The following is a 24,745-nucleotide window of genomic DNA, read 5'->3' on the forward strand; positions in this document are numbered from 1 at the left end:
TGAAACTCTCAATTAAATTATTTATCATTTTATTTGTACGAGTTTTTTTTCTCTTGTATAATATGTAAATAATTGCATACTGTGGATGTATAAAAAAAAAACACTAATGAATTTCTAACATAATATAAACAATTTACTCATAGGCAGCACAATATTTTTATTTTTTTATGTTCTCCGATCACTGGCCAGGTAATAATAATAATCAATTACATTATAAACACGTAATATAATATTCTGTCTTTAATCGTCGGGAAGAATTAAAGTAATAAATCATATCATAACCGTTCATTTACATTTTACATACCATATCAACTTTTTTAAATGTTAAATAATAAAATGTAGGTATAAGATAACTAGTATAAGATAATATAATGTGCTGACACAGTTCATCTTGAAAATCTGGTACCCATCTATTCGCTACGGACATTTAATAAAAAAAAAACTGGGCTAAAGCAATTAAATTCACATTCTTGCATTTTCATATAAAATAGCGGTTTTGTTGTAAACGTTGGCCAGTGGTTATAATTTATGAAATAAATTATGTACGTACAACACAAAAAAAAATGTAATACTATACAACAATGAATTATTTTTAATCGATTGATATGCTTACATTTTTAATTGCTTAATGTAACAATCTAATGTTTTATATTATGATACAATTTTTTTGTGGTGATCTATCTTTCTATAGTTATCATAGTTATATAAACCTTTTAGTCTATGATTTACATTCTTACCAATGTAAACTATTAGAACAAAATTAAAGTATTGGAGTAAAATCGAGGTTTTATAACTACAACTTAATGTTGCTGTAAATATGATTGATGATAATAATAAATATGTAAAAAAAATTCTCCTTATTTTTATATAGTTATGTTTTATCATAGGAAACAAATATTCAGTTGAAAACGATTTTTTTCTACTGATTTATTACAATTTGAAAATTAATTAAATTTCAAAGAGTTTATTTATATAGATTATTATTTATTATTGATTTAAAGACAACCAGGTATAACCTTTTTATAAATATTTTCTCAGTTTAAATAAAGTATTTCCGGAATGTAATATTATGCATAAATAAATCGATATATCATCAGTGTACTGGTGTACAGAATATGTCAAATGAGTATAAAACGTGTAAAAAGTATTACGATATTTGGCTCAGTTACAACACAATAATTATGATATGTTGAGACTGTCGAGGAATTAGTAAATTATACTTATATACAGAGTACAGCATAAAAAATAGCAAAAATAAATGTATTACCAATTAAGATTAAATCGAATTTAAATATCGGCAATATAATATGTATTATAATATATTATATTGTTTATATCAAACCATTATGCTTGTTTTTTATTTATTCAACTAATAAAATACTAAATAAATATTTGATTTTCAAGATGATCTTTGTTTATTTCATGTATGTGGGCCGTGGGGTCGTTATTCAAAAAAATGGTTGCACCTTATAACTTTTAACTAATTTTCAAACTTACGCCCTAGGTACCTACTTATATAATATGATTTTGAGAAGATTTACATCAATTTCCTTTTAGTTTGACTTCAGTTGTATATGCTGTACAATTCGTATCTTTAGCCATTTTTGATGTAGAGTTTAAAATATTATGTTTATGAAATGCGAATAGATAAATAGTAAATATTATCCCGTTCCTGAGCTCCTTTTCAGCCAAACTACGCACTTTGGGTTTAAAAATATTGGGTACATTACATAGGTAATATAATACATGCACATGCAGTGGGGTACAATCTGTTAAATCTGATACTGAATCAAACAAAATAAAAGCTTACCATGTTTAAGTCTTTCGGTTTCCTGACCATTTAAGCGACCGCTGCAAAGGGCACACACACACAAACACGTCTTATCCGAGCGCACATAAACAAAAACGAGCAAACGGTGAAAATGCAATTCGTATTAGTGTATTATGTTTAAATTAAAACAGTATACGGCGAGATTGAACAAAAAAATTCTCAACCCTTATTATAAGCGACAAGCCCGTATTACATAGTATAGCCTCTTTAACCGCACTTTGTCGTCAGAAAATGTCATATAATTTATACGAATTTTACCCGGCGATACGAGACTTATGAGTTCGCTTACAACTCAGTATTACACATCATACACAGGTACACGGCGTCGTTGATACCACGAAATACGACATTTTAGAAACACACATGTAGGTCTGATGACTAATAAATGTTTAAATGTTCTTGTAGATCGACCGAGTTCGAGGAGCCTGCTCGAGACGTGACGAGACGGAACGGGACGGACAGACGGACGCCGCGCGAGAGTATGGTAGTGCGTGTGCGGCTGCTGACGAGCGCATGTGATGTGCTCCGACCGGCCAGTATTATGCTCTTGAATGCCGCCGTGGCCGCCGCCGTAACCCGGGCAAACCAGTTTCGTAATGATTGTTGTTGTTGTGCGCCGCCGCCGCCGCCGCCGCCTCGGAGTACCCGAGGGGAAAAAAAGTGGGCCGCCCAGAGGAGCACCTGACGTACCGGCAGAAGACGAAAATTTTCAGTAAAAAAAAAATTATAAATAAATGAATAAAAACAAATTCTAGACTCCAAAAAAAAAAATTGGATTCCTCTTCGAGTTGACCCCTCATCCTCAACCCTCGTCGTGAGGCGATGACGAAAGGCGAAGAACGGTCTGTGTCGTGTACTCGTGTGTGTGCATACTGCATAAATGTATGTATATGTAACTTATTTATAGCAGTCTCGTCAATCCAAAATATGCGGTCGACGTCCAAGTATTATTATACATGGGCATTGGGTATAATAATATAGGTACGTGCATACACACTGCGTTATACCTGTATACGTGTTTGAGGACCGAACGCGGTATGTGGTCGACTGAGAACGAATCACGTCCGTCACGTCCAAAAGCCAACCGATTTTTAAGCGATCTGCAAATTTCAACGAAGTTTTTTATACAATTCGTTTATAAACTGTGTATCCATATGGCTATAGCTTAAATATTGTGTAAAATAGTTAATCATAAAATCAAGTTTGATAGTCAATCATAAAATCAAGTTTGGACAAACATATTAAGACCAAATTATGGAAAGATATCATCCTAAGCAAGAAAACCCTTATGGTAAACTATCTTGTAAATCACATAAAAATTAGGAGGTACACGAGTTACAAATAAGTACAAAGCTTAAATGACAAAAATGTATAAATACAACTTCTTGCGGTATTGCATTTATAACATATAATTTGTGATATAAAATCTGTTTTGAATAAATCATTAAACAGCTTGGTGAAATAATTATTTCTCAGATTATTTAACAACACATAACTAGCTTCATTATTATAAATTACAATCGCTAGTTTTGTGTAGTTTATAATCAAATAGTTTTTTAGTATAGCCGTATAGGTATAAATAGTACTTACATTTTACATATAATATAATAATATACTACATTATAGATTTTTAAAAATAATTTAATATTTTAATCAAATAAAAGTTAACTGTCATTTGAAATTGTACTATTATACATAGGTACTGAAAATAAACAAATGGTTTGTAATATTATGTTACTCTTAAGTCTTAATATTTTGAGTTTGGAATTTATACCAAAAATAAATAAACAATAATTACATTTTTTAAATATTGACGTTTTTACCTAGATTTCCCAAAATGTCATATATTCACAGATCAGTATTAAGTTTATTTAAATTGAATTAGTACGATTACAGGACTTGTTGAAAATATTTTATTATGATGTATCATCTATAAATATTCTACGAGAATTGTTCATAAAAAGTATTCACATTTAGTTTTCAAATTATATTGGTTAATGCATGTTATTAACAATATGTTATACGTAAAATTCCAAAATTATAATACATACAATAGTAGGTACAAAATTTCGAAAACCAATTAATTTGTTTCGAAGTTGAATAATATATTATGTTAAATATTATATATAATAATGCACTATTGGCTATCATTTACATTTACATTTACTTACAATATACTAACAATACAAACTGTAAAACTATGAGAAATTCAACAGCCGTTGATACCTTAACATGTGTACCTGCGTAAAAAGAAAATACTAAGAATGAAAAACAAAATATGTCCACACATTATTAATATTATGTGATATGGTCTATGATTACGTCTATATTAAGTTTAAGTATGATAGATCTTTGCACAAAAATGTTTGATTAAATTCCTGGTAAGATTTCAACTAAAATTTTAAATATAAATTCGAAGAAACAATGGCCAATATGCTGTAAGTTAATGTTTATGAGATGTGAGAATTAACGATGTACATTTTTAAAATAATTAACCAAAAATGTATGCATTATAATATAATTATGGGAATACTAGACATGTAAAATATATGGTTAAGGTTATAATAATGAAGTCAAAAAAAGGTTACTCTTGTTTTTGGTGAATATTAAAAGGAAAACAAAGAAAACAGTTGTTAGTTATAATTGAATCCATTAACCCCAGAAGTATTAATTACACAGGATTTTACTAGCAAAAATACTGTTACAAAGTTTATTATGGTATTTGTAATGCTACTTAATCTTAAAAAATTTATAAATGTGTAGAACAGAGTAATAATTCTAGAAAATATATTTTGAATAATTTGCAGGTAAGTATATAGTGCGAACGCCTTAATATACATAATTATACATTATTTATACTGATCTCGTTCAATTTAGCGTGAGACCTTCGTCATTTTTGCGGTGCTGTACATTTTGTAGGCTCGTTACACACCTGAACATTAGGCGTTTTTTATGGGTTTCAAAACCTATATTTCCAGTGAACACTGAACAGATATATTATACTATATATGGATACATACAGGTAGATACATACGTCCGGCGATGATGTTATGACACATTAAACTGGAAATGATTACGCCTTGCGTCTCGAAATATTCATAAAATAAAAATAAATACGATCATCCATCACAGCGGTGTTCACAGGGTGCCGCCGTTGCACCCACTGAGATTTGGAAAGTTGAAATAATAATAGATCTAGATTTCATCCAGATTTCGTTAATCGATTTCTTACTACAACGCGTGCATCCTCGAGATTTTGCAATCGTGCTGCAGATTATTTATGCGGACGCCCCTGGAGAGTGTTTGCTAAATTTATAGAGTTACCGAAAAGCATTCGGATTTTTATAAACGCGTCATTATATTTTATCACATGTTTTGCATCAAAGTTGGGCTGTAATCGTAGTTCATCGAATTGTTGTGTACAAATATCCAAGAACGAACTGTTGTCTGCTGTAACGCAGAACAGCCTGCTGTATCGTTTCGCCAGTGCAAGTTAAAATATATTGTTCTCAATAATATTATATATACAATAATTTTACACTCGCTCCTTCGAGCTTCATGTTATATACGTTGACGGCAAAGTCTTTATGTGATCGAATTTTATATTATATATTTTGTATAATATTGTATCTACTATATCTAATGTATTGTAAAAAGTACTTCGATAAAAAACGTTTACGAGAATGAAAGGTTTACGCATCTGTATACAATGTTTTATATACAAACGATGTACATGGGTTGTAATTTGTAATAGTTGTCTGCTCATAAAAAAATCGAACATTCAATGTAAAGCAGCATCTGAGAGTCATGCTCGATATGAACGCTTATATATTAATGACAAATTTCCAATAACATTAATCGTTTGTGTGACATAAAGTATCTAACATAATTATTATTCTAACTTTTGATTACACATCATATTATACTGTGTATATGTACGTTATAACTTATAAATATAAGTGTCTGTACATGTTCGTGGGTGTGTATAAATTGCATTGTAAGTATCTATTTATACAATATTATCGCGTTTGTGCGTAAACCTATGTGTGAGTATTGCAAATTAATGAACGTTTGACTGCGCGTGTAGTTATGTCTAAAATAATTAATTAATCTTGCAAAAATGTTAAATATTCTATCGCTGCGATTTAACTGTAACGAAAGGCTAACATCTTGCCAACTGTTCCTAATATCGTTCATATGACGATCGTAATCAATGATGTTTAGGCAGACGCTGCTGCAGCTTCTAATACAACACTTGTGGGCACACGGATCTATATCATACGATTATATTCGAAAAATGAACGTATCACGTAAGTTATGCATTAACATTATTTACAAAATAACTGCTGAAAATGCCCGCAATACTATTAATAGTAATGTTGTACTTACATTGCATACATAGCAAGCATATCAAATATCAATAGTCACAAAGGCAATGACAAAGACAGCTTGATATAAACACAAACTATTTCGTTATTCGTTTTGTCATACTTATGTTGTATCACATTCACAATATAAACTAATACTATAAATTAGGTACTAGACTACGCATTTCTGTAACTGTTGAAAATGATTATCCGTCTTCGATTGTAAGTATAAAACATGATAATAATTAACTTGCGGGACGCTTCTAGAATATCAAACTAAATCAAAGAATCTTATTATGTTTGGATTAATAATGCTCCCCACTTGATTGTATATCATTATTTATTATACATTTACTTTGCATTGATATCTTTAAATAGAATATCGTAGGTACCTACCCCCAACTACTGTAATATAGGAGTTAGGTATAGGTACGTAATAATTATATCATCGAATGAGATGTATTATAGAAACATGCCGTGGCAAATAATTAATCTGCAATGTGTTTTAACTGATTTTCCGAGAGACAGTTCTAATGCTTTTAGCTGCAGCTAGAGAATCGAATCAACAATAATAAATACTGTATACGAGTACACTGCTATTAAACAGCATAATAGTTTTACGTATGACTCTCGTGTATTATATAATATTATTTCCTGTGTGTATTAAACAGAATAACAATTATCACTGACCGTAGCTGTTTATCGTAGACTCCAAAGACATATATTTTTATAGACGTATAATATAATATTCGCGATACGCCCAAACGTGTAATAATTTAATAATATGCAGTACCTACTTACAGTGTAACATGCATGGGACATCCGTGGTATTAGGTATATACTGATAGGTATACCGTTTTGTTGTTGCACATACCACATGATACATGAATAGTTCGCAGTCCGTTATGTCTGGACAATACTATCGGTAAACGAAATTAAAACACGGGAGACCGCCTTTTTTTCTCGGCTGATCGATTTCAAACACACGTTTTGACTAGGTGTATTTAACTCACATTGCGTTACAGGGTTGTGTATTTGGTCCCAATTGTATGTTATGTTGTATAATGTTTTAATGCTGTTAAATGTAGTGTCTACATTGGCTGCAGGATTATTTTTAAACCCAATCTCATATTCGATTTATGACTAGCGTAATATTTTCACAGGTAGACAGATAAAATATGCCTAGAACGGTAGCGATCACAATGATATGAATGATTTTCGTTTTAATTTTAGAACTTCAGAGTGAATTAATTCTGATTATCGATTATAATAATCATACAATGATATTAATTCTCTTTATTACGACCAGTTCTATTTTTTATATATTTTTTTAAAATTGTTTATCTGTAAAACGCATTATGATATTATTATATTAACAATATATTCAGTCGGTTATTCAAATTGTATATATATTTACATAATATTATAAAGGATACGATCTTAGATATGTTATATACATTATACCTACATGATCAAGTACCAAAATTCTTATAGTTGACACGGATATGGATGATTTTTCACACCTGTATTTCTAGATCTATTTTTATGGTTTTTGGATTCATTATTTTATTTGCATTTTTTTTTATTCTTGGATGCAATTACGTTATAGCGAATATTTTTTAAATTTCCCATGAAGCAATGGAATATAATTGACCCATTTATCTTCATAAAGTATTTCTATTTTCAGAAAATTTTTTACAATGCTCATTTCATCATATAATTATGCCATTTTTGTCATTTTATCCATTAAAGTAATAATCATCAAGTATTTTAGTATTTTTCTTTGTACGTAGTTCGACTATGTTAAAATAATGTTTATAATTATTTTAAATGCCTGCTAATGTTTGTCCATTTGTTTATTGAACTTTATTCCAATAATGTGAAAATTTTAAATCAAAAGTTAGTTAACTAGATAAAAAAACTCGCATTATTTTGACATTAGACTTCAATCTATATACGTTTTATTCGTGCCCACAGATGATTAATTGGTTTTGCTTTCAAAAAATGATTTTATGTTTTAAAAAAAAAATAACCAGTGGAGTTATTCCATTAGAGTTTACATGGCACTTATGTTTCATAATAGCAAACAATAATTTTTGTATTGATATCCAATACAGTATATTCAGATTTTTTTAAAATCTAAATAGGAAAAATAAAACTTAATTAGCATGTAAATTTGTAATGAATTCACCACCTTTATAGGCAATAATAATAATTAATAACCAACGATTTTCCAAAAGTATTTCAGTTTTTTTTTAATCATAAAACAACAATACTTTAATACTTAACAAATCCAGGTTATACATTAAACAAAATATTTGTATTTAGATTTTTGTTCTATTATATCATAAGATATCTTTTTACTATATTTATAAAAACTACGTAATACTAGTTAATAAGTTTTTAAATCTGAACTTAACACATGACGCATTCATGTACAATATGTTGCCTATTGCATTATACATTCTTATACATTTCTATGTCATTTAAAAAGTTATTCAATAATATTATATACCTAAGGTAAAATGAGCTATGTAGTATGCAATGGCATTTTTTTTTTTGTTACTCAACTATTATTTTTTTTTATTATTAATTATTTATGGCATCAACTGCGTGGTTATTAGCAGGGGGTATTTGGGACTCTTGGGTTACTGTAGGGTTCGGAACACGTGTGTGTCAACTATTATTGTATTCAATTAATAATTAATAAAGTAATACACTTTATTACATAATGTTTTTTTGTATTAATTTTTGATTTTAGTGAAATAATAACAACCACGTTATACTGCAATCGTTTTAACAACATGCTGTATAGTTGAAACCACAATATTTTATATGATTTTTGGATATAAGATAAAATATTAAAATATGATCAGAAACCTTGAAAACTTCCCTTCCGGTTCTTTATATCCAACAATCATTGACCAGACCTAGGTATGACATCCTTGGTAATTTTTTTATCGATTCTGACCTTCCCCCAGATTCGACTGAATATCTATGCTGAAGTCAATACTTGAATGTTCCTCATACAATTTAGTATTTACTATGAAAGAAAACTTAACATTGAAGATCTACGATAGTAACTAATTATTTTGAATGTTTGGTTCTGAGATTTATTGATCGTCAAAACGAATAACGTTCTAAGATTCCGATAAAGCATTATCGAGGTGCCGATATTTAACATTAGGTAGTTCAAGTGCATTTATATTAGTTCATAGAAACAAGCCTGAAGGGTTGAATGAAACAAGAAACTAAATTGGATAGTGAGTGACTTCATCGTCTTCATTTATGTTTACTTCTGTAGTCGTAACTGTAGATTTGTATGTTTTATATTTGGTGCCTTGGCGGGAATTTTTTGAGAAACCGCTTTGTCGATTTCCTCTGTGTTTTTTTTTAAATTACTATACCTACCTGGTTAATTATTAAAATGCATCAGTAGTTCATTCATTCAGTAATCATAAAGTTATCCGATTGAGCAAGCACACAAAAAAATGTTTTATACTAGCAAATTTATAAATTTAATTAATTTACAGTTCCGCTTTTATTTATTATGTTGGTTATACTGTAAATTAAAGTGGATCGCAAATAATTTAATTTTTCATAATATCATTTTCCTTCACTCAAGAATATCCTAAATATTCCCCCTGTATCAGCTATATCACTATATGCCTACATAATGGAATACAAAATAACTAAATACTACATGAATAAAAATGCACTGAATATCGATTTAAATAATAAATTTTAACATACATAAGAATTGTTTAGAAAAATCCACACGTTTATTATGGTTATCCTGGCACAAAACATTGTATTTGCCATTTGGTATATTTTTTTATAAGCAAATCGTCTAATTGATGATGTATATTGTAAAATCATTGTATACGACTGATAAAATGTGTTTATTATTCTAAATAATTATTGAAGAAGGAAAATTTTAAATTTTGAGCTTATAGCGATGAATGTATTGATTTTAAAACTATGTGTATTTTTTGTGTCTAGAAACCCTTTTTCTAGCAGAAAAAATTCCCTGATCATCAACTTCAATTGAAGTTTCTAGTAACAAAATAGATCTAGTTGGTACTTAAAGAAGACCAACATTTAAAATTCTCAGTACTTATAATTCAAATTTTATCAAAATTCGTAAGATCATATATATTTTCAAACTATTATTATTATAAAATATTCAATTAGTATACAAATAGTATAAAATTGATTACGAGACTTCTTAAGTAATTCATACTGTAGCCAAAAAATCATTAATAATTTTATGATAATAGATATTTAAATGTTGAGTTTTTTTTTTCAAAAATGAATTTCACCCAAGGACGTAGCTAAGAATTTCATCAGTAGAGGAAGTGCAATAACATTAATATATTTGTTAGCCATGGCTTGCAGGATGGGGAGCAATTCCGTATTTGCTCTACCTATTATTACTTATAGCAATAATTATATAATATAAAATATCCTAGGCTGACTGACACCCCATTACAAATATCATTGAGTTCAAATTTAACACATCCATATTGCAGTAACCCACTCGACGAAAAAAATTTAAACGTCACTTACAAATTTAATACTTTCCTAAAAAAAAACTCATTTTAATTTAACCAATGTATACTGTTAATAAGGTACATACCAGGGTGGTAAGGTAGTACAACTATATACCTTATTTTCAAAAAATTTCTAAACCGCAAAATATTAACCAACGTCCAATACTTCAAGGTATTTGTGACGGCGGTAGACATATGAGAATATTGTTATTTGATAGTGTTATTTTGTTATATAATGAGGTGTGGGAAAACCACAACATAAGTATATAAGATATAGATTATGAGAATTTAAATCAAATATTTATTGAGCAATGCACTTAGAGAAAATCGCAATTTGTAACCATCGACTATATTTTCGCTTCCCTAGTTCCTATACAAAAACAATAATCAATTGAGTTAAAAAATTCAATATTCGTTATTTTATCATTCAATATAAATTTAAATATTGCTATATGTATTTATTTATAAATGTCTTGTAATTATTATACTATAATCTATAAGTATATTTTTTATGAAATAACATCAAAAACGTTCAAAATTTAAAAAAAATAATGTTTAGAAATACTTGACGAGATTAGACATATTCTTATTTTAATAAATATTATTAAACAATAACAAAACATAATTATTTACCTACTATACTTTTACCAATAAAATACATTATTTCTCACACAACAAGTGATATAATATTTGCTTTAAGTAGTTTAAAATGTTCCTAAAAAAAATTAATATTAATTTTGATCCTTTAAATTCAAAGTTTTATGAGATAATGACAAAAATAACTATTGATTAATTAACACGCTTTAATAATATATTTATTTATAATAAGTTATTAAATTTACATTATTTCACAACTGATTAATAAATCATAGAAATATTATCTGTAGCAAAGAACAGACAAAAACTAACTAAAATTGAAATGTCTATCAATTCTAACGTAGCCAAAATAATACTGGCAATGAAAAATATATTTAAAAAATAAATTTGGGGTCAAGTAGGTATAAATAATATAATATAACAATTATTCTGAATTATTATTTACAAGAAAAAAAAATATATAATAATAAGTATAATAATTTGGGACTTGATGACACACTTATCGTCTAGACGTCGGCGGGGCTGGGGTATGTTGCATACAACCCTCAACATTTTCAGGCCAATCACAAACATTTTCTTTCGGGTTAAACACTAAATTTGATGGACATGGCATGTGATGTTTTCTTTCGCCTTCACACATGTAATACATTGTGCAGTCAGCTTTATCTGGATGATATGATATGTGACCGTCTTCTTCTTCACATGTCACAGACGTCGCTAAATAAATATATAAAATATAAACATTATAATATAACTCTTCAAGCTATGTAACTACATATTCAATTTGGATGCATATTAAAGTCATATTATAATTAAGTCTTATGGTCAATCAAATTAATTATTTTGCTACGGGATTCTTTCAAAAAAATTATGAACATTTAATTATATTTTTCATAATGTTTTCTTTAAATATACAATCGTTTAAACGCACATTAATTGCGTAGGTACTGAATTTACTATACAAAATATAATATGTTTAGCTTAATATTATTAACTTTTAAGTATTAAGTTATGTTCTGACTTGTGATACTGGGTACTTTCATAAAAGCTAAGCACCGATATTATATTAATACAATTAAATCAGTTTGGAAGCCAATAAAAAGTATGTTTAATAATTTAACTCGAAGTGAAATTTGTTTTGGCTTATTTTAAGAAGAGTGTGGGGTACAAATCGTGTGACCCTTATCGTTTAATATTACAAAAATAATTTGAAATTTATATTGAACACGGTTGATAATTATAAATCACGGCTCATAAATTATTAATTACTTAAATTTTAAAACATTTCACTTTTAATTTATGGAGTGAAATATGTTATAATGATATTTATATTATATTATACATTATATATTATTATTATAGTGCTATATTTTAATTTTATTCATATTGAGATGAAAGTGTCATATATTTTATTTTAATGGATATATGATCCATTATAATAATAATAATATAATATAATAACAATATTAATTTTACAAATATTATATATTCATATTGTTTTGAAAATAATTACGGTCTTTGGTTGTATAAACAGCGTTTCTTCCTGTGGCTTCATATGGTCCATCGTATTCCAATTTAACAGTGTAACCGGCAAGTTCTTGTTTCATGGCATTGATTAATGGGTATTTACCTGTACCACATACACCACGATAGTCGTCCATATCTACAGACCATATCATAACTCCACCAAATCCTTCTTCTTTCAACCAACTCATCTACGAACAAATATAATGTCATTAGTTCTCTTTTGAAACTGTTTTAGACAACATGAAATAATTAGGCACGATATCGCTTATCTATACCTTGGTTTTAAGACTTCTCTCGTCGTCAAAACCAATCCATTGATCTTTTCTATAGGCAAATGGCACCTGTTGCTCATTATCCCAGACAAGTGTTGTATTTTCCACGTGTAAGAAATCACACACCTAAAAACATGTTCAAACGTTTATATTAAACTTATGGTCGTAAGTTTATGAATTGTACGTACTTCATAATATGCCATAAACCCAGCTTCCGAAGTGTACTTTCCAGCTGTACCACCACCAGATGCAGGAGCCCCAATATCAAATTTGGCTGGATCGACTAATGTAAATGATCTTCCATAAGTTGGCATTCCAATCATAAGCTTTTCTTTGGGGGCGCCTTGCTTCACCCATTCTCTGGCACTATAGTCCTATAAAATTAAATATTGATGTTCATAGTTGGATTAAACATGTGAAAATGTGATGCTTTTCCTTTTCACTTACGACAGTAAGCTTCTTTTGGTAGCTTGTGGCACTTTCTAAAGGATATAGAGGGCTATTGTGTCCTACTTGACGTTCCCACTGTCCATGGAAATCGTATGTCATCACATTTATAAAATCTAAATACTTTGATATTTCAACGACGTCATACCTAAATTAAATTAAAATAACATTAGCTAAGTACTGTTTATTGGATCAAGTTTTCATTACGTACCCAGCAGCAATTGCTTCGAAACTAGCTGGTACAGCTGCTGTCAATAAAAGCCTTGGCAGACCAGAGCTTTTAGATTCTCCTTCGAAGGCTAATCGTAGTTCTTTCAGTAAATTAACATATGCTGCTTTGTCATCTAATCCTCTGGGATATTCCCAATCGACATCCAAACCATTAAACTTATGTTCTCTAAGGAACTCAATGGCTTCATACACAAACTGATTCATACGGAATACATTACCAGTCAGTTCTTTGAATGGCGTTGAACCAAATGCCCAACCACCAATAGCTAAGAGCACCTTAAATTAACAACATTATTAATGGTCGATAAGGATATGACGTTATAACGATACTACAAAATAAAATTGGTTAATCTAATATTCAGTAACTATTATGTTTACTTTAAGATTAGCATTTTTCTCACGAAGAGCCATCATTTCTTTGTATTGTTCAGTATCTTTCTCGTCAACAAATGTTAATTTGAAGTCTTTTAACGATCCGAATGCATATATTACGTGAGTACATAATGAAGGATCGATGTTATCTGGAGTAAATTTCCCAGCACCTGGTCTCTTAATAGACCAACTAGTCATATAACACATAACTTGAGGGGCTCGAACTAAAATAAATAACACAATACATAATAACCATTATTAGTTATTACTTCAAATTTTTAAATGTTTACCATTCATGTCAACTACATCAGTCTGTATAGCAGTAGATGCTTGAATTTTGGAAGGTTTGGTTTTAGATAATACTTCACTGACACTTATTTTAATTGGTGACGGCTTAGTAATGGTTTCAGCTATAATAGTGTTAGCTACCTTCGACCAATCAATATCCTCTTTACCTCTTTTTATTCCTCTGAGCTCTTCTCTATTACAATAAATTTAATTTATTATTCAATATCTTTATATAATTAAGTCTAACACAAACCTCATGGCACCAATCAATGGGTATTTCACATCACTGCAGAATGTACCGGTGAAATCATCCATATCCACTGTCCATACCATGGCTCCTCCATATCCATTGTCTTTAATCCATTTCATCTTGTTTCTGATGGATCGTTCGTCATCAAATCCAATCCATTGATCTCCAGAAATTGCATAAGGTACTTTCATTTCATCGTCCCATACGTAAGTTGCACCATTTTTAAGTATTTCACAAATCTAAAATAGAAATGAAAAATAAAATAATACAAATAGTTACTTGAAAAATTGGAGAATAATAATGTATAATATACATTTTTACATATTATTTAGTTTTAGTATTTGATGAACATATTAACTATAGAATGTAATGAAATTGATAAAATCACATTTTTTTGTAAAATAAAAAAATAATAATAATAAATAAGCTTAATTAGATTAGAGAATAGATTGGAATAGAAAATAGGTAATGATTTAATTTAAAACTAAATCATATTTATATAGTTCAAACTTAATAGTTAATTTCATTTTGATAAATTAATAGTTTAGAGCTCCTCATTATTATTATTTTAATACGATAATATGACAAATAAATTGCAATTATTATTATACCTCGTAGTAAGCTAAAAATCCTGCTTCTTTCGTATATTCTCCAGCTTTACCTCCTCCTGATGCAGGTGAGTTCACTTTATAGTTGGCTGTGTTGGTTAAAGTAAATGTTCTGCCATACGTTGGCATACCTATGATAAGTTTTTCCTTAGGTGCACCCATCTTAGTCCATATGCTCGCGGCATTATCAACGCTCAATTGTTTACGCCATTCAGAATCCGATGATGGGGAGTATAATGGTGCATTATGTCCAGTTTCTCTTTCCCATTTACCGTGGAAATCATACGCCATTACGTTAATGAAGTCCAAATATCTAGAAAAATTAAATGAATACGCTTCAGAACAAATAAATATGGAATAAGAAATGAATATATTTTGTAAAAATATACTTACGAAGAAACAGCTGGTACATCATAACCACCTTTGATGTTATCAGGACCAACAGGGACTGCAGCAGTTAATAATAAACGGGGTTTCTTAACTTCTTGTGCTTCGGCTTCAAATGCTTCCCTAAGCTCTGAAAACCAACAACATTGATGCCAATCAAATATTTTGTAAAATATATTAAATATATTAAATACTTAAACTAAATAATTCTATATACCTTTCAATAAATGTACAAAGTTCTTTTTGTCATCCTGTCCTTTTGGATACTCCCAATCCAGATCTAAACCGTCAAAGCTACGAGCACGGAGGAAAGGTATAGCACTGTAAATAAATGTCTGCCTTGCATATCGAGTAGCTGACATATCCTTGAACTTCTGTGTGCCAAATGACCAACCACCTAAACAATGAACAATCCTATTATAGGTGTGAAAACTATAAGTTACGAAACAATACAATTAAATATCAGATTTAATAAAAAATTTGTTTCTCTTAAACTGATGATGGTCGGATCTGGAGATTCACCTCATTGTGCCCGGTGGGCGGTGACGTTACAAATATAATAAAAATAATTGAAGTAATAAAATAACAATAAAAAAAAAAACACTTTTTTTCTCTGTGACAGATTATTATTAGCTGTAGAACAATTTTTACTATTACATTACATATATGACAAAAGAAACTATAAGCAAATGATAACTATATGATATAAAAATAGGTGGTTTAGATCGTAAGATCGTAGAGAAGAGTCATTGTATTATAACATATATTTGTATTGTAGTGTTATACTTTTTAATAGATTTTTCAATGAAATACAAATATACAATGTTGAATAATGAAATATTATTAACACTTTGTTAACAAACGAAGTATTTTTTAAATTCAAATATGAAAATTAAACGTAAATATATTACTCGTATTATATTATTTTAGATTTGTCAGGAACTGAGGATTGTCATCATGGATGACCAACAGAATATTTAATATTATTTTTTTTTTTATAGAAATGCTGTTTTTTAATAACTATTAATTTACCACTTCCATTTTACTTCGACTATATCATTAATTCAATATTAAATATATAACCGTTATTTCATCTATCAATTATTTTTTTAGAAATGGTAGCTTATGAATAATGTGCTTTCTGCCTGTAATACTTGGTATAGAATTAAAACAATAAATAATATTTTCACCTATTCAAAATATAGATAAACTAGGTACTAAGATAAAAATTATACAAAATAAAAATCTTTAATAAAAATTAAACTAAACTTTATTATATCCTCTAAAAATTAAATTATAATATTATGTATACATACTATTTTATGACTAAGCGTCGTTAATCATCGACGTACAAAAAATTGCATAATTTAAATTGTACAAAATGCTAATATAGCAATGTATACTTTATCATAATTACCAACTACTATAAGAATATTATTTAATACACTTACCTAAAGCTAATAGGGTTTTTAACTTAGGATTGGCTTTTTTTAGGTTCTTTATTCTATCATATAATCCAACCTTTCCGTCTTTGCTTTCATCATTAGATTCGAAAGACGATAAACGTCCTTTTTTCAACCACCCGAAGGCAAATATGACGTGAGTACATAATTCCGGGTCGATGTCTTCAGGTAAGTATTTTCCGGTTTTCGGTCTATATTGTGACCAATTTGTATAGTAGCAAACAATCTGAAACACAAGACTTCTATGTTAGGAATTTTCTAATTATCACCCTAATCCTTGACGCCCTAATAATAGAGAAAGCTAACAATAAAATAACACGTGAACAAAGAGCAGGTGTGTCCGCATATTAATTATCGTACCTACGTAGTTTTTATTCCAACGACACTTTAAAAAATATCCTTGGCATTTAGTGTTTACACTTCGGCATCTGTGTGACAAGTCGTTGGAATTAATAATTTAACTTATCGCGTAGACAAAAAGAATGTCTTGCAAATAGGTACCTAGTCATCTACCATCAGGTGCATATTTTATTTCGTTTTTATATACTACATAGATTACATAAATTCCTATAATATAATCATACGTATACATACATATTATATTAATTATAAGTATGTATTATATAAATGTACGAATGTCTCTTGTTAATACCTTATGAATACCTACGGGTCTTTTGTAGTTTACAATGCAACTTAAAAGTTCATAGGTACGTAACTCTGCATATTATGTAGAAGGAATTATGATTTATGAACCACTTGATTTGACGAAATGATCTCACCGGTATAATGGTTAAAGGGAATAAGTTTTATGAAAAAAAAAAACACCCAAATGCATGGTACATAAAGGTACATACTTCTACAAAGTACAAACCCACAAAACTAAACCAGTTTTGTTCGTATTTTAGTATTTATGTCTGGTTCCATATAGATACTATATTATAGCTGCTGGTACACCTGAATTGCATTAAAACAATAATGATTACACATATATATATATATATATTTATATATATAATAGTACCAAATACCAATGAGTCATGATCAAAATTCTCATTAACAACGACCCGAGGGTTGAGTACCTTGAACACTAATTTAATGTTATAATATTATCTTATATTATTACGTCGTCTGAATGTCGACTATTGTTGACAACTGCAGTTGCAGATCACGGTAATACATAAAAACAAATTGTTAATTTATCGTTTAATAATTAGTTATGTCTTGGATGAAAATAAATCATGAAAGTCAAAAATATTTTTAAGCTTGCAGTATTATATTACAGCAATATTCTATACAGAATTTTAAGGTATAGTAAAGACGTATTTATGCAGACTAAAATAATCGTTACATATTTTTTTATCCTATAGGTAGCCATGGACTTGTATATTGTATTCCAACAGTGAATGTTTCGAAATAAGCTCCCAAAACAAAGCAACCCAAGACGTTTTGTTTCATAAAAACTCCTCAATCATTTAATTGGAACATGTCGTTATATTATAATCACTGTCGAAATAATATTTCATTGCGCAACAATATTATAACCGCTGATTGAATACGTATTTTTTAATTTATAATCACAATCACACGTGCCCTTCGGAAGATTTGTTATACATCATATAGATTTTTTTTCGTCAATTTTACCAATAAAGAATACTATTTCCTGGCCTGCTGTCATATCACAGAACGTCACATGTTTCATATTTATACACAAAAGGTTTGATATATTATTAATCTTATATGGTTTTGAGATATAGGTTAGGCTTCCCCGGCGCAAAACTATTGAATAGAATTTTATGCCCGTCGATATTGACGTTCGTTTTCCCGCTCGATAAGCACCGAAGGTCTATCATGGTCTAGATCATATTGTTCTAAATAAAATTCGTATGGCCATCTATTATTTATAATACGGTTTGAACGGTACCTCACTACCTCCCGTGCCTTAAACGGTAAACAACAGGACTTATTTGTCCTTCGGTCTACGGGTGAGAATTTACGTACCTTATATCCGCCTTCATCCTGGCTGTCTTTTGCTGTTGTCACGTGCTTTTCAGTTGAAGCGTCGGTACCAGACTTCCTGGTGGCAGTGCGGTTGCGTATCTTAAACTTGTTCACCGAAGCCGATGTTTCCATATCGACAACCGGGGAGGTGGCAGCCGCTGATGAATCTGAAACTGCAGTAGTTTCTTGCTGCAGTTTGTTGCCTGTGGGCCGTCTCAGTCTTCTTCGGATTGCTATAAATAACAATTATGAACTTAAAAAGTAATGACACACAAGATTTGGGTGGGACACTGAAGTGGACACTCTACTACAAAGTAGGTACATTTTATAAATGGAAATATACAGTGTACAATAATAATTGAGTACGGGTAAATTAATACGGCCGTGCACTAATTTTATACAAATGTTCCTAGGTTTTAAATAGGAATAATATAACTAATAAGTAATAAGATATTATGTCATATGTGAGTATAATAGTATTATGTCACATAGCTAAAGACTATATTTTAACTATTGAATCGTTCGGTCAATTTAATAAAAAGCAGATGGTTTGATTAAATTAATGTTGAATACATTAAATTTTTTATTTTAAAGATTATAAAACATTGTATTTATGCACATTTTTATTTGATTTTTTAGTAAAGTATTGAATATTTTATTATATTTTGTTTATCTTAAGCTCTTTTATGAATATACATTATTCTCTAAAAATTATAGTTATGGAACTTCAAACGTATCATATTATTATCCTTAATGTTTTTAAATCACAGTTTAGAACAAAAAGTAGAAGATACATTTATGTCGACAAAAGAACACAATAAAATGTTTAAATGTATGATTTAAACTAATGGGTAATGGTTGACAGTTAAATGAGATTCTCTGGTATTCTTGTGGTATTATACAGGATCATTAACATTTTATGCATTGTTCTCAATCCCAAACAAACATAATGATATCTTTGTTAAATTATGTGTGTATGTATACAATTGTATACTTATTTTCTTTTTAATGTTAAAGTTCTATAATTTGATAAATATTTTAAGTTAATTACTAATATATCTTTATATAGGCACTAATTTATATGCATATAAATATAAATTATAGTATGTATAATATATGGTATGTAAAAATCTACAAACTAGAAAAATCTTTTTAAAGACCTTCAAGATTGTGCTTCATATAAATCATAATATTATATTGATATAATTACTAAATACAACAAATAAATAGTTAATATTAACTAACATTTTGTTCGGTTAAAACTTAAAAGTGAAATTTAAAAATGTATATATGTAGTAAATGTAGTATATCCATACACTTAAATAGATAGGTACCTACTTATGTAGTTATGTTTAAAAAGCGAAAACACGCTATTTATTAGTAATAATAACTAAATACTAATCATTATAACATAAGAGCTTATATTTTATAATAGGTACTCAATCACGTCATAATAAATCATTCATTATTTAAGTCTTGATTATACCTACTTAAAAAGAAACAATTTTACTAATAACGATCGATATAAATAAAAATAATTGGATTCGAAATAAATGTATAACATATTGGTATATGAATATATACTGTTTGATATTCACCGTAGAGAGTAGAGACATACCACCTACTCGTACCTGTAATTTGTTTGAGAGATTTTCAAATAACTATCAAACACGTTTTATGTTACAATTATTTATTTATGAGAAAAAATGGTAACAGTAATGAAGACGACCATGAACTAATTAGATTTATCAAAACAAAAAAATCTGATTAAAACTTAGAAGATAAATAACCTTGTTAAAATAATGTTAGAACTTTTCTACAGAATAATATATTCAGAATCAATTAACTGGAGCGTGGGAAGGAAAGTAGTTGTTATTTTATGTACTCGTACTTCTATAATATGATATAATATATATTCATTATTTATCACACATTTATCTCATTCAAGTAAATTAATTGGAGGTTTTAATTTTAAATTGGTTTGTTATTTTTAACTCCCTCAAAATTATGTGTGGGACGTGCACCATATTTTTTTCAATCAGGAAATTGTCGTAATTTAATACAAACATTTAATATTACCTCTATAAATCCTTACATCCATGTATCATATTAAATTATTTCATTCAAATGCAAAATGTATTCTATAAGTTTCTCAATTTTTTTCTTTGCACACACAATTCATATGATGTTAACTCAAGGTTTTTTCCCTATCAAGCTTGTTATATGTTCATGTACTGCACATTTAAAAATCGTTGAATACGATTAATATGAATTTGCCATACACATAATATATTGTCAACTTTAAAATTATTCGCAGAGATTTATCGGTTTGTACACCTAAATGTTGCGGTTAAACTATTAACGAATTTCGTGCTCGCACTATTACAACTCATATTACCTATACGAATACAACACGTATATTCTGTTGAAAAATTATGGTCCATTGAACAATTTTTAGATAAAAATTTATCTGAAAACAACCGGTTTGAAGGCGATGGCATAAAATGATTTGATTTAACAACAGTGATAGATTTTATATTATGTTGGGAAATGATTCGGTCGATAATCCAGTTTAAAAAGGAAACACAATCAACGGTGAACCGATATTAACGTATATATACTCGTACGTTTGTATGTGTGTATTGTGCACAGTGTACGCAAATATAATATATATTACATTGAGTAACCGTCGCCGTCGGGAGCTGGTCGAGCTGGTTTACCAATACACGACAAGGGTGTAATTATTATTAGATATCATATATTTATCTAAGTATATACATATACATAATATAAAATAATAATATATAATATGTGTGTGTGAGAGAGTGCGCAGATCAGCTGGTTGAGGACGATTGGTGCGGGTCAGCGTAAAAAACGAGAGCGTTGCGCACGCTTCGTTGACAAAAAAAAATAAATAAATAAAAAGTAAAAGGTGCGCAAAACGACCGCTCGCTAGCTGCATGGCGAAACTGGTTCTCCGCGTGTCCGCCCAAAGATTATTGTCTGCGTCTGTCCGTCTACATAATATAAGAATAAAATAATAATAATATCCATGTGGATGATATTATTATTCAGACGTAATATATGTATGTAAAAGCACACGATCTCAAATGACAAAACTTTTCGCTTCCAGACACTTGTTGGACATTCGGATGGATTAACAGTTCTCGGTTTTCACATAAAATCTAAAATTCGTGTCGAAACCTGCACGTTTGGGGGGAACGATATGTCTTAAGTTTATTACTTATAGCCGGCCTACGAAGTTTAAGATGTATTAACGTGTGAATCGTTTTAGTTAAATATGTTTGTTGTTTGTATTATTAAATAATTTTTTTTTTACGTTCTTAATACGAACGCAAATAACGTTTTCAGTTCAATATTTTAACATTGCAATTCGCATTACATATCAGTTTGAATGTCAAACATTAAATTAACTTCAGCGAAACGATAACAATTAACCAAAATATAAATTATAGCAAATACACGTTCTAAATCGAGTAACAATGTGCATTTTGTAATAAATAATAACTCTTTAAAATGACAATCGTGACTGTTATACCCATGAGCTATTTAAAGAAAATTGTATAATAAAGTCATTATTCTGACAGATTTCATAATATTTTTATATTTTAAATTTTTCATAAACAAAATATTATAATATCAGATTTACTTCAAACTCTTAACCAAATGACAAAGATTGTATATAAATATAATTCGACGTGTCACGTGGCATGATAAATTAATGTAGAGTTGAACAGGAGTCCTCTTGCACCATCTGAGATTTCACTTGGATTGCAAGTAATTTGTAGGCTACAATTTTTTATGATTTGTAAGTTAGTTATTAAAATGTTAAATAATATATTAATATGCTACAATATAGTTCATTATATATATATATATATTGTGTTGGAATATTTATGTTATATAAACCAAATAAAGTTATTCTAATGCAGTGACTATAAAGACCGATGAAAGTTAAATACATATTTCATTGAATTTGTAATATATATTTATATAAATATAAAGAAGAAACCCGCTTATTATATAGGTATAGCAGTATAAAATATTCTCATATGATGTTGTTTTTTAGTTGCGATAATCTACATTTATAATAATAAATAATAATTGAAACTGGATTGTAAAGAAGTGAGTGAAGCAAGACAAATGCAAAACATCAAACCTAACTCTGTATCTGGTCCACTTATTTTACATATTACAACTCATTGTAAAATTATGTTTTATTATTCATCCTAAGCTAATGTGAACCACGTACCGAAATTGTTTGATAAAAAAAAATGTATTCAAAGATTTAATAATTAATAACTAATAAAATCAATACATACTGTGTAGTCTAAGGTAATAAAAGGAAAATTTGAGAAGTAACTCTGCAATATATTTTTTAGTTTTGACTTGCGAGTGTACATCGTTATTGAGTAAGTCACGCTGGGAGTGTTACATTTTAATTCAGTGATAAGATAAGTACGAAAAGTGATTCTGAACGAAGACGATATGTCACTATGCCAGCCTTCAGGTTCTACTTATAAGGATGATATTTTATTTTTTATTTATAATACTTTTTATAAGACGATATTTTGAACTAACTTTTACCGAAACCATCGCATATTTATGCGATGTACAACCCATGTCCAAACCCACGTGGATTACCGAAATGTACATATGGTTCTTCATTTTTTTTTTACCTTGGACCTCACTAAGTCCTAAGTAAATCTAATTTTGTATTTTAAACCCAACTCGAATTTAAAGATTACCATTTTTGCTATCCTTAAACGTAACAACAGACACAAGTATAATTGATTTTAAAAACTAAAAAAAACACACACCATTGTATTATTTATTAATCGAACCAACTAGAATCTAAAACGAATAGTTCACTATATCACTCAAAATGATGAATTCAAATTGTTGTAATGTTAGAATCCTATACCAATGCATAAATTAGAATAATTTTTATAATGTTCTTATATAATTAAAATATGTAACTCGTTATTCTTCTATTGTTACGAAATTAAATCAGAAAAAATATTACGAACAGGTACTGGGCCTGTTATCTTATCTAAACCACCATCGTTAAACATTGCAAATGTTTTATTTTTGTAAATTTTTTAAAGGATAAAATCAAATAAATTCTGACTAGATAATACGGTCCTGTGCGTGTTGATTATTACGGCGTGACACTGATATATCGTTGTAGGGCTGTGCAAGATTTTTGTGCGATCGAGTGTTTTGCAATTATTTTTATTATTTTTTTTTTCCCCCATAAATACCGTCGCTTGTCACTGAACTATTATATAACATTATATTACATTCATAACGCATTAAAGTACACAATTATTATACAAAACGAGCGTTTAAAACATGAATGGTCGGCAGGAATGAGTGTTTGATTTAACCGTACCCCCCGCACACAAACCTGCGTGCTAGTATTCAGTGACAAGTCACAATAATATGTTTTCTTTGGTGTATGGGATTATGTCACACGTAGGTATACGCGTCAGCTGGACAACCGGTGCAGGATTTGGGGAAACCGGTCCCG

At 29.1% G+C, this 24,745-nt stretch overlaps 2 protein-coding genes across 2 annotated transcripts in view; both read right to left on the reverse strand.

Annotated features, from left to right (window-relative positions):
- The window catches only part of LOC111039519, a 58,731-nt gene extending 56,311 nt beyond the window's left edge, over positions 1-2,420 (reverse strand). Inside the window, exon 1 of the mRNA XM_022323065.1 lies at positions 1,811-2,420. Within this exon, the coding sequence (XP_022178757.1) occupies positions 1,811-1,840 (30 nt within the window). The 5' untranslated portion in view covers positions 1,841-2,420. The remainder of the gene's footprint in view (positions 1-1,810) is intronic.
- Positions 2,421-11,540: 9,120 nt separating this feature from the next.
- Positions 11,541-24,745, reverse strand: part of LOC111039520 (probable chitinase 10) — a 31,791-nt gene continuing 18,586 nt past the window's right edge. The window contains exons 3-16 of the mRNA XM_022323068.1: positions 19,192-19,424; positions 17,182-17,419; positions 15,948-16,127; positions 15,737-15,860; positions 15,347-15,656; positions 14,739-14,974; positions 14,488-14,678; positions 14,204-14,421; positions 13,806-14,101; positions 13,595-13,742; positions 13,336-13,521; positions 13,151-13,273; positions 12,862-13,063; positions 11,541-12,065 (exon numbers count right to left, since the gene is read on the reverse strand). Coding sequence (XP_022178760.1) covers positions 11,848-12,065; positions 12,862-13,063; positions 13,151-13,273; positions 13,336-13,521; positions 13,595-13,742; positions 13,806-14,101; positions 14,204-14,421; positions 14,488-14,678; positions 14,739-14,974; positions 15,347-15,656; positions 15,737-15,860; positions 15,948-16,127; positions 17,182-17,419; positions 19,192-19,424 — 2,903 coding nt within the window. The 3' untranslated portion in view covers positions 11,541-11,847. The remainder of the gene's footprint in view (positions 12,066-12,861; positions 13,064-13,150; positions 13,274-13,335; positions 13,522-13,594; positions 13,743-13,805; positions 14,102-14,203; positions 14,422-14,487; positions 14,679-14,738; positions 14,975-15,346; positions 15,657-15,736; positions 15,861-15,947; positions 16,128-17,181; positions 17,420-19,191; positions 19,425-24,745) is intronic.

Source organism: Myzus persicae, unplaced genomic scaffold (assembly GCF_001856785.1).
Source record: "Myzus persicae strain clone G006 unplaced genomic scaffold, MPER_G0061.0, whole genome shotgun sequence".
Classification (NCBI taxonomy): domain Eukaryota; kingdom Metazoa; phylum Arthropoda; class Insecta; order Hemiptera; family Aphididae; genus Myzus; species Myzus persicae.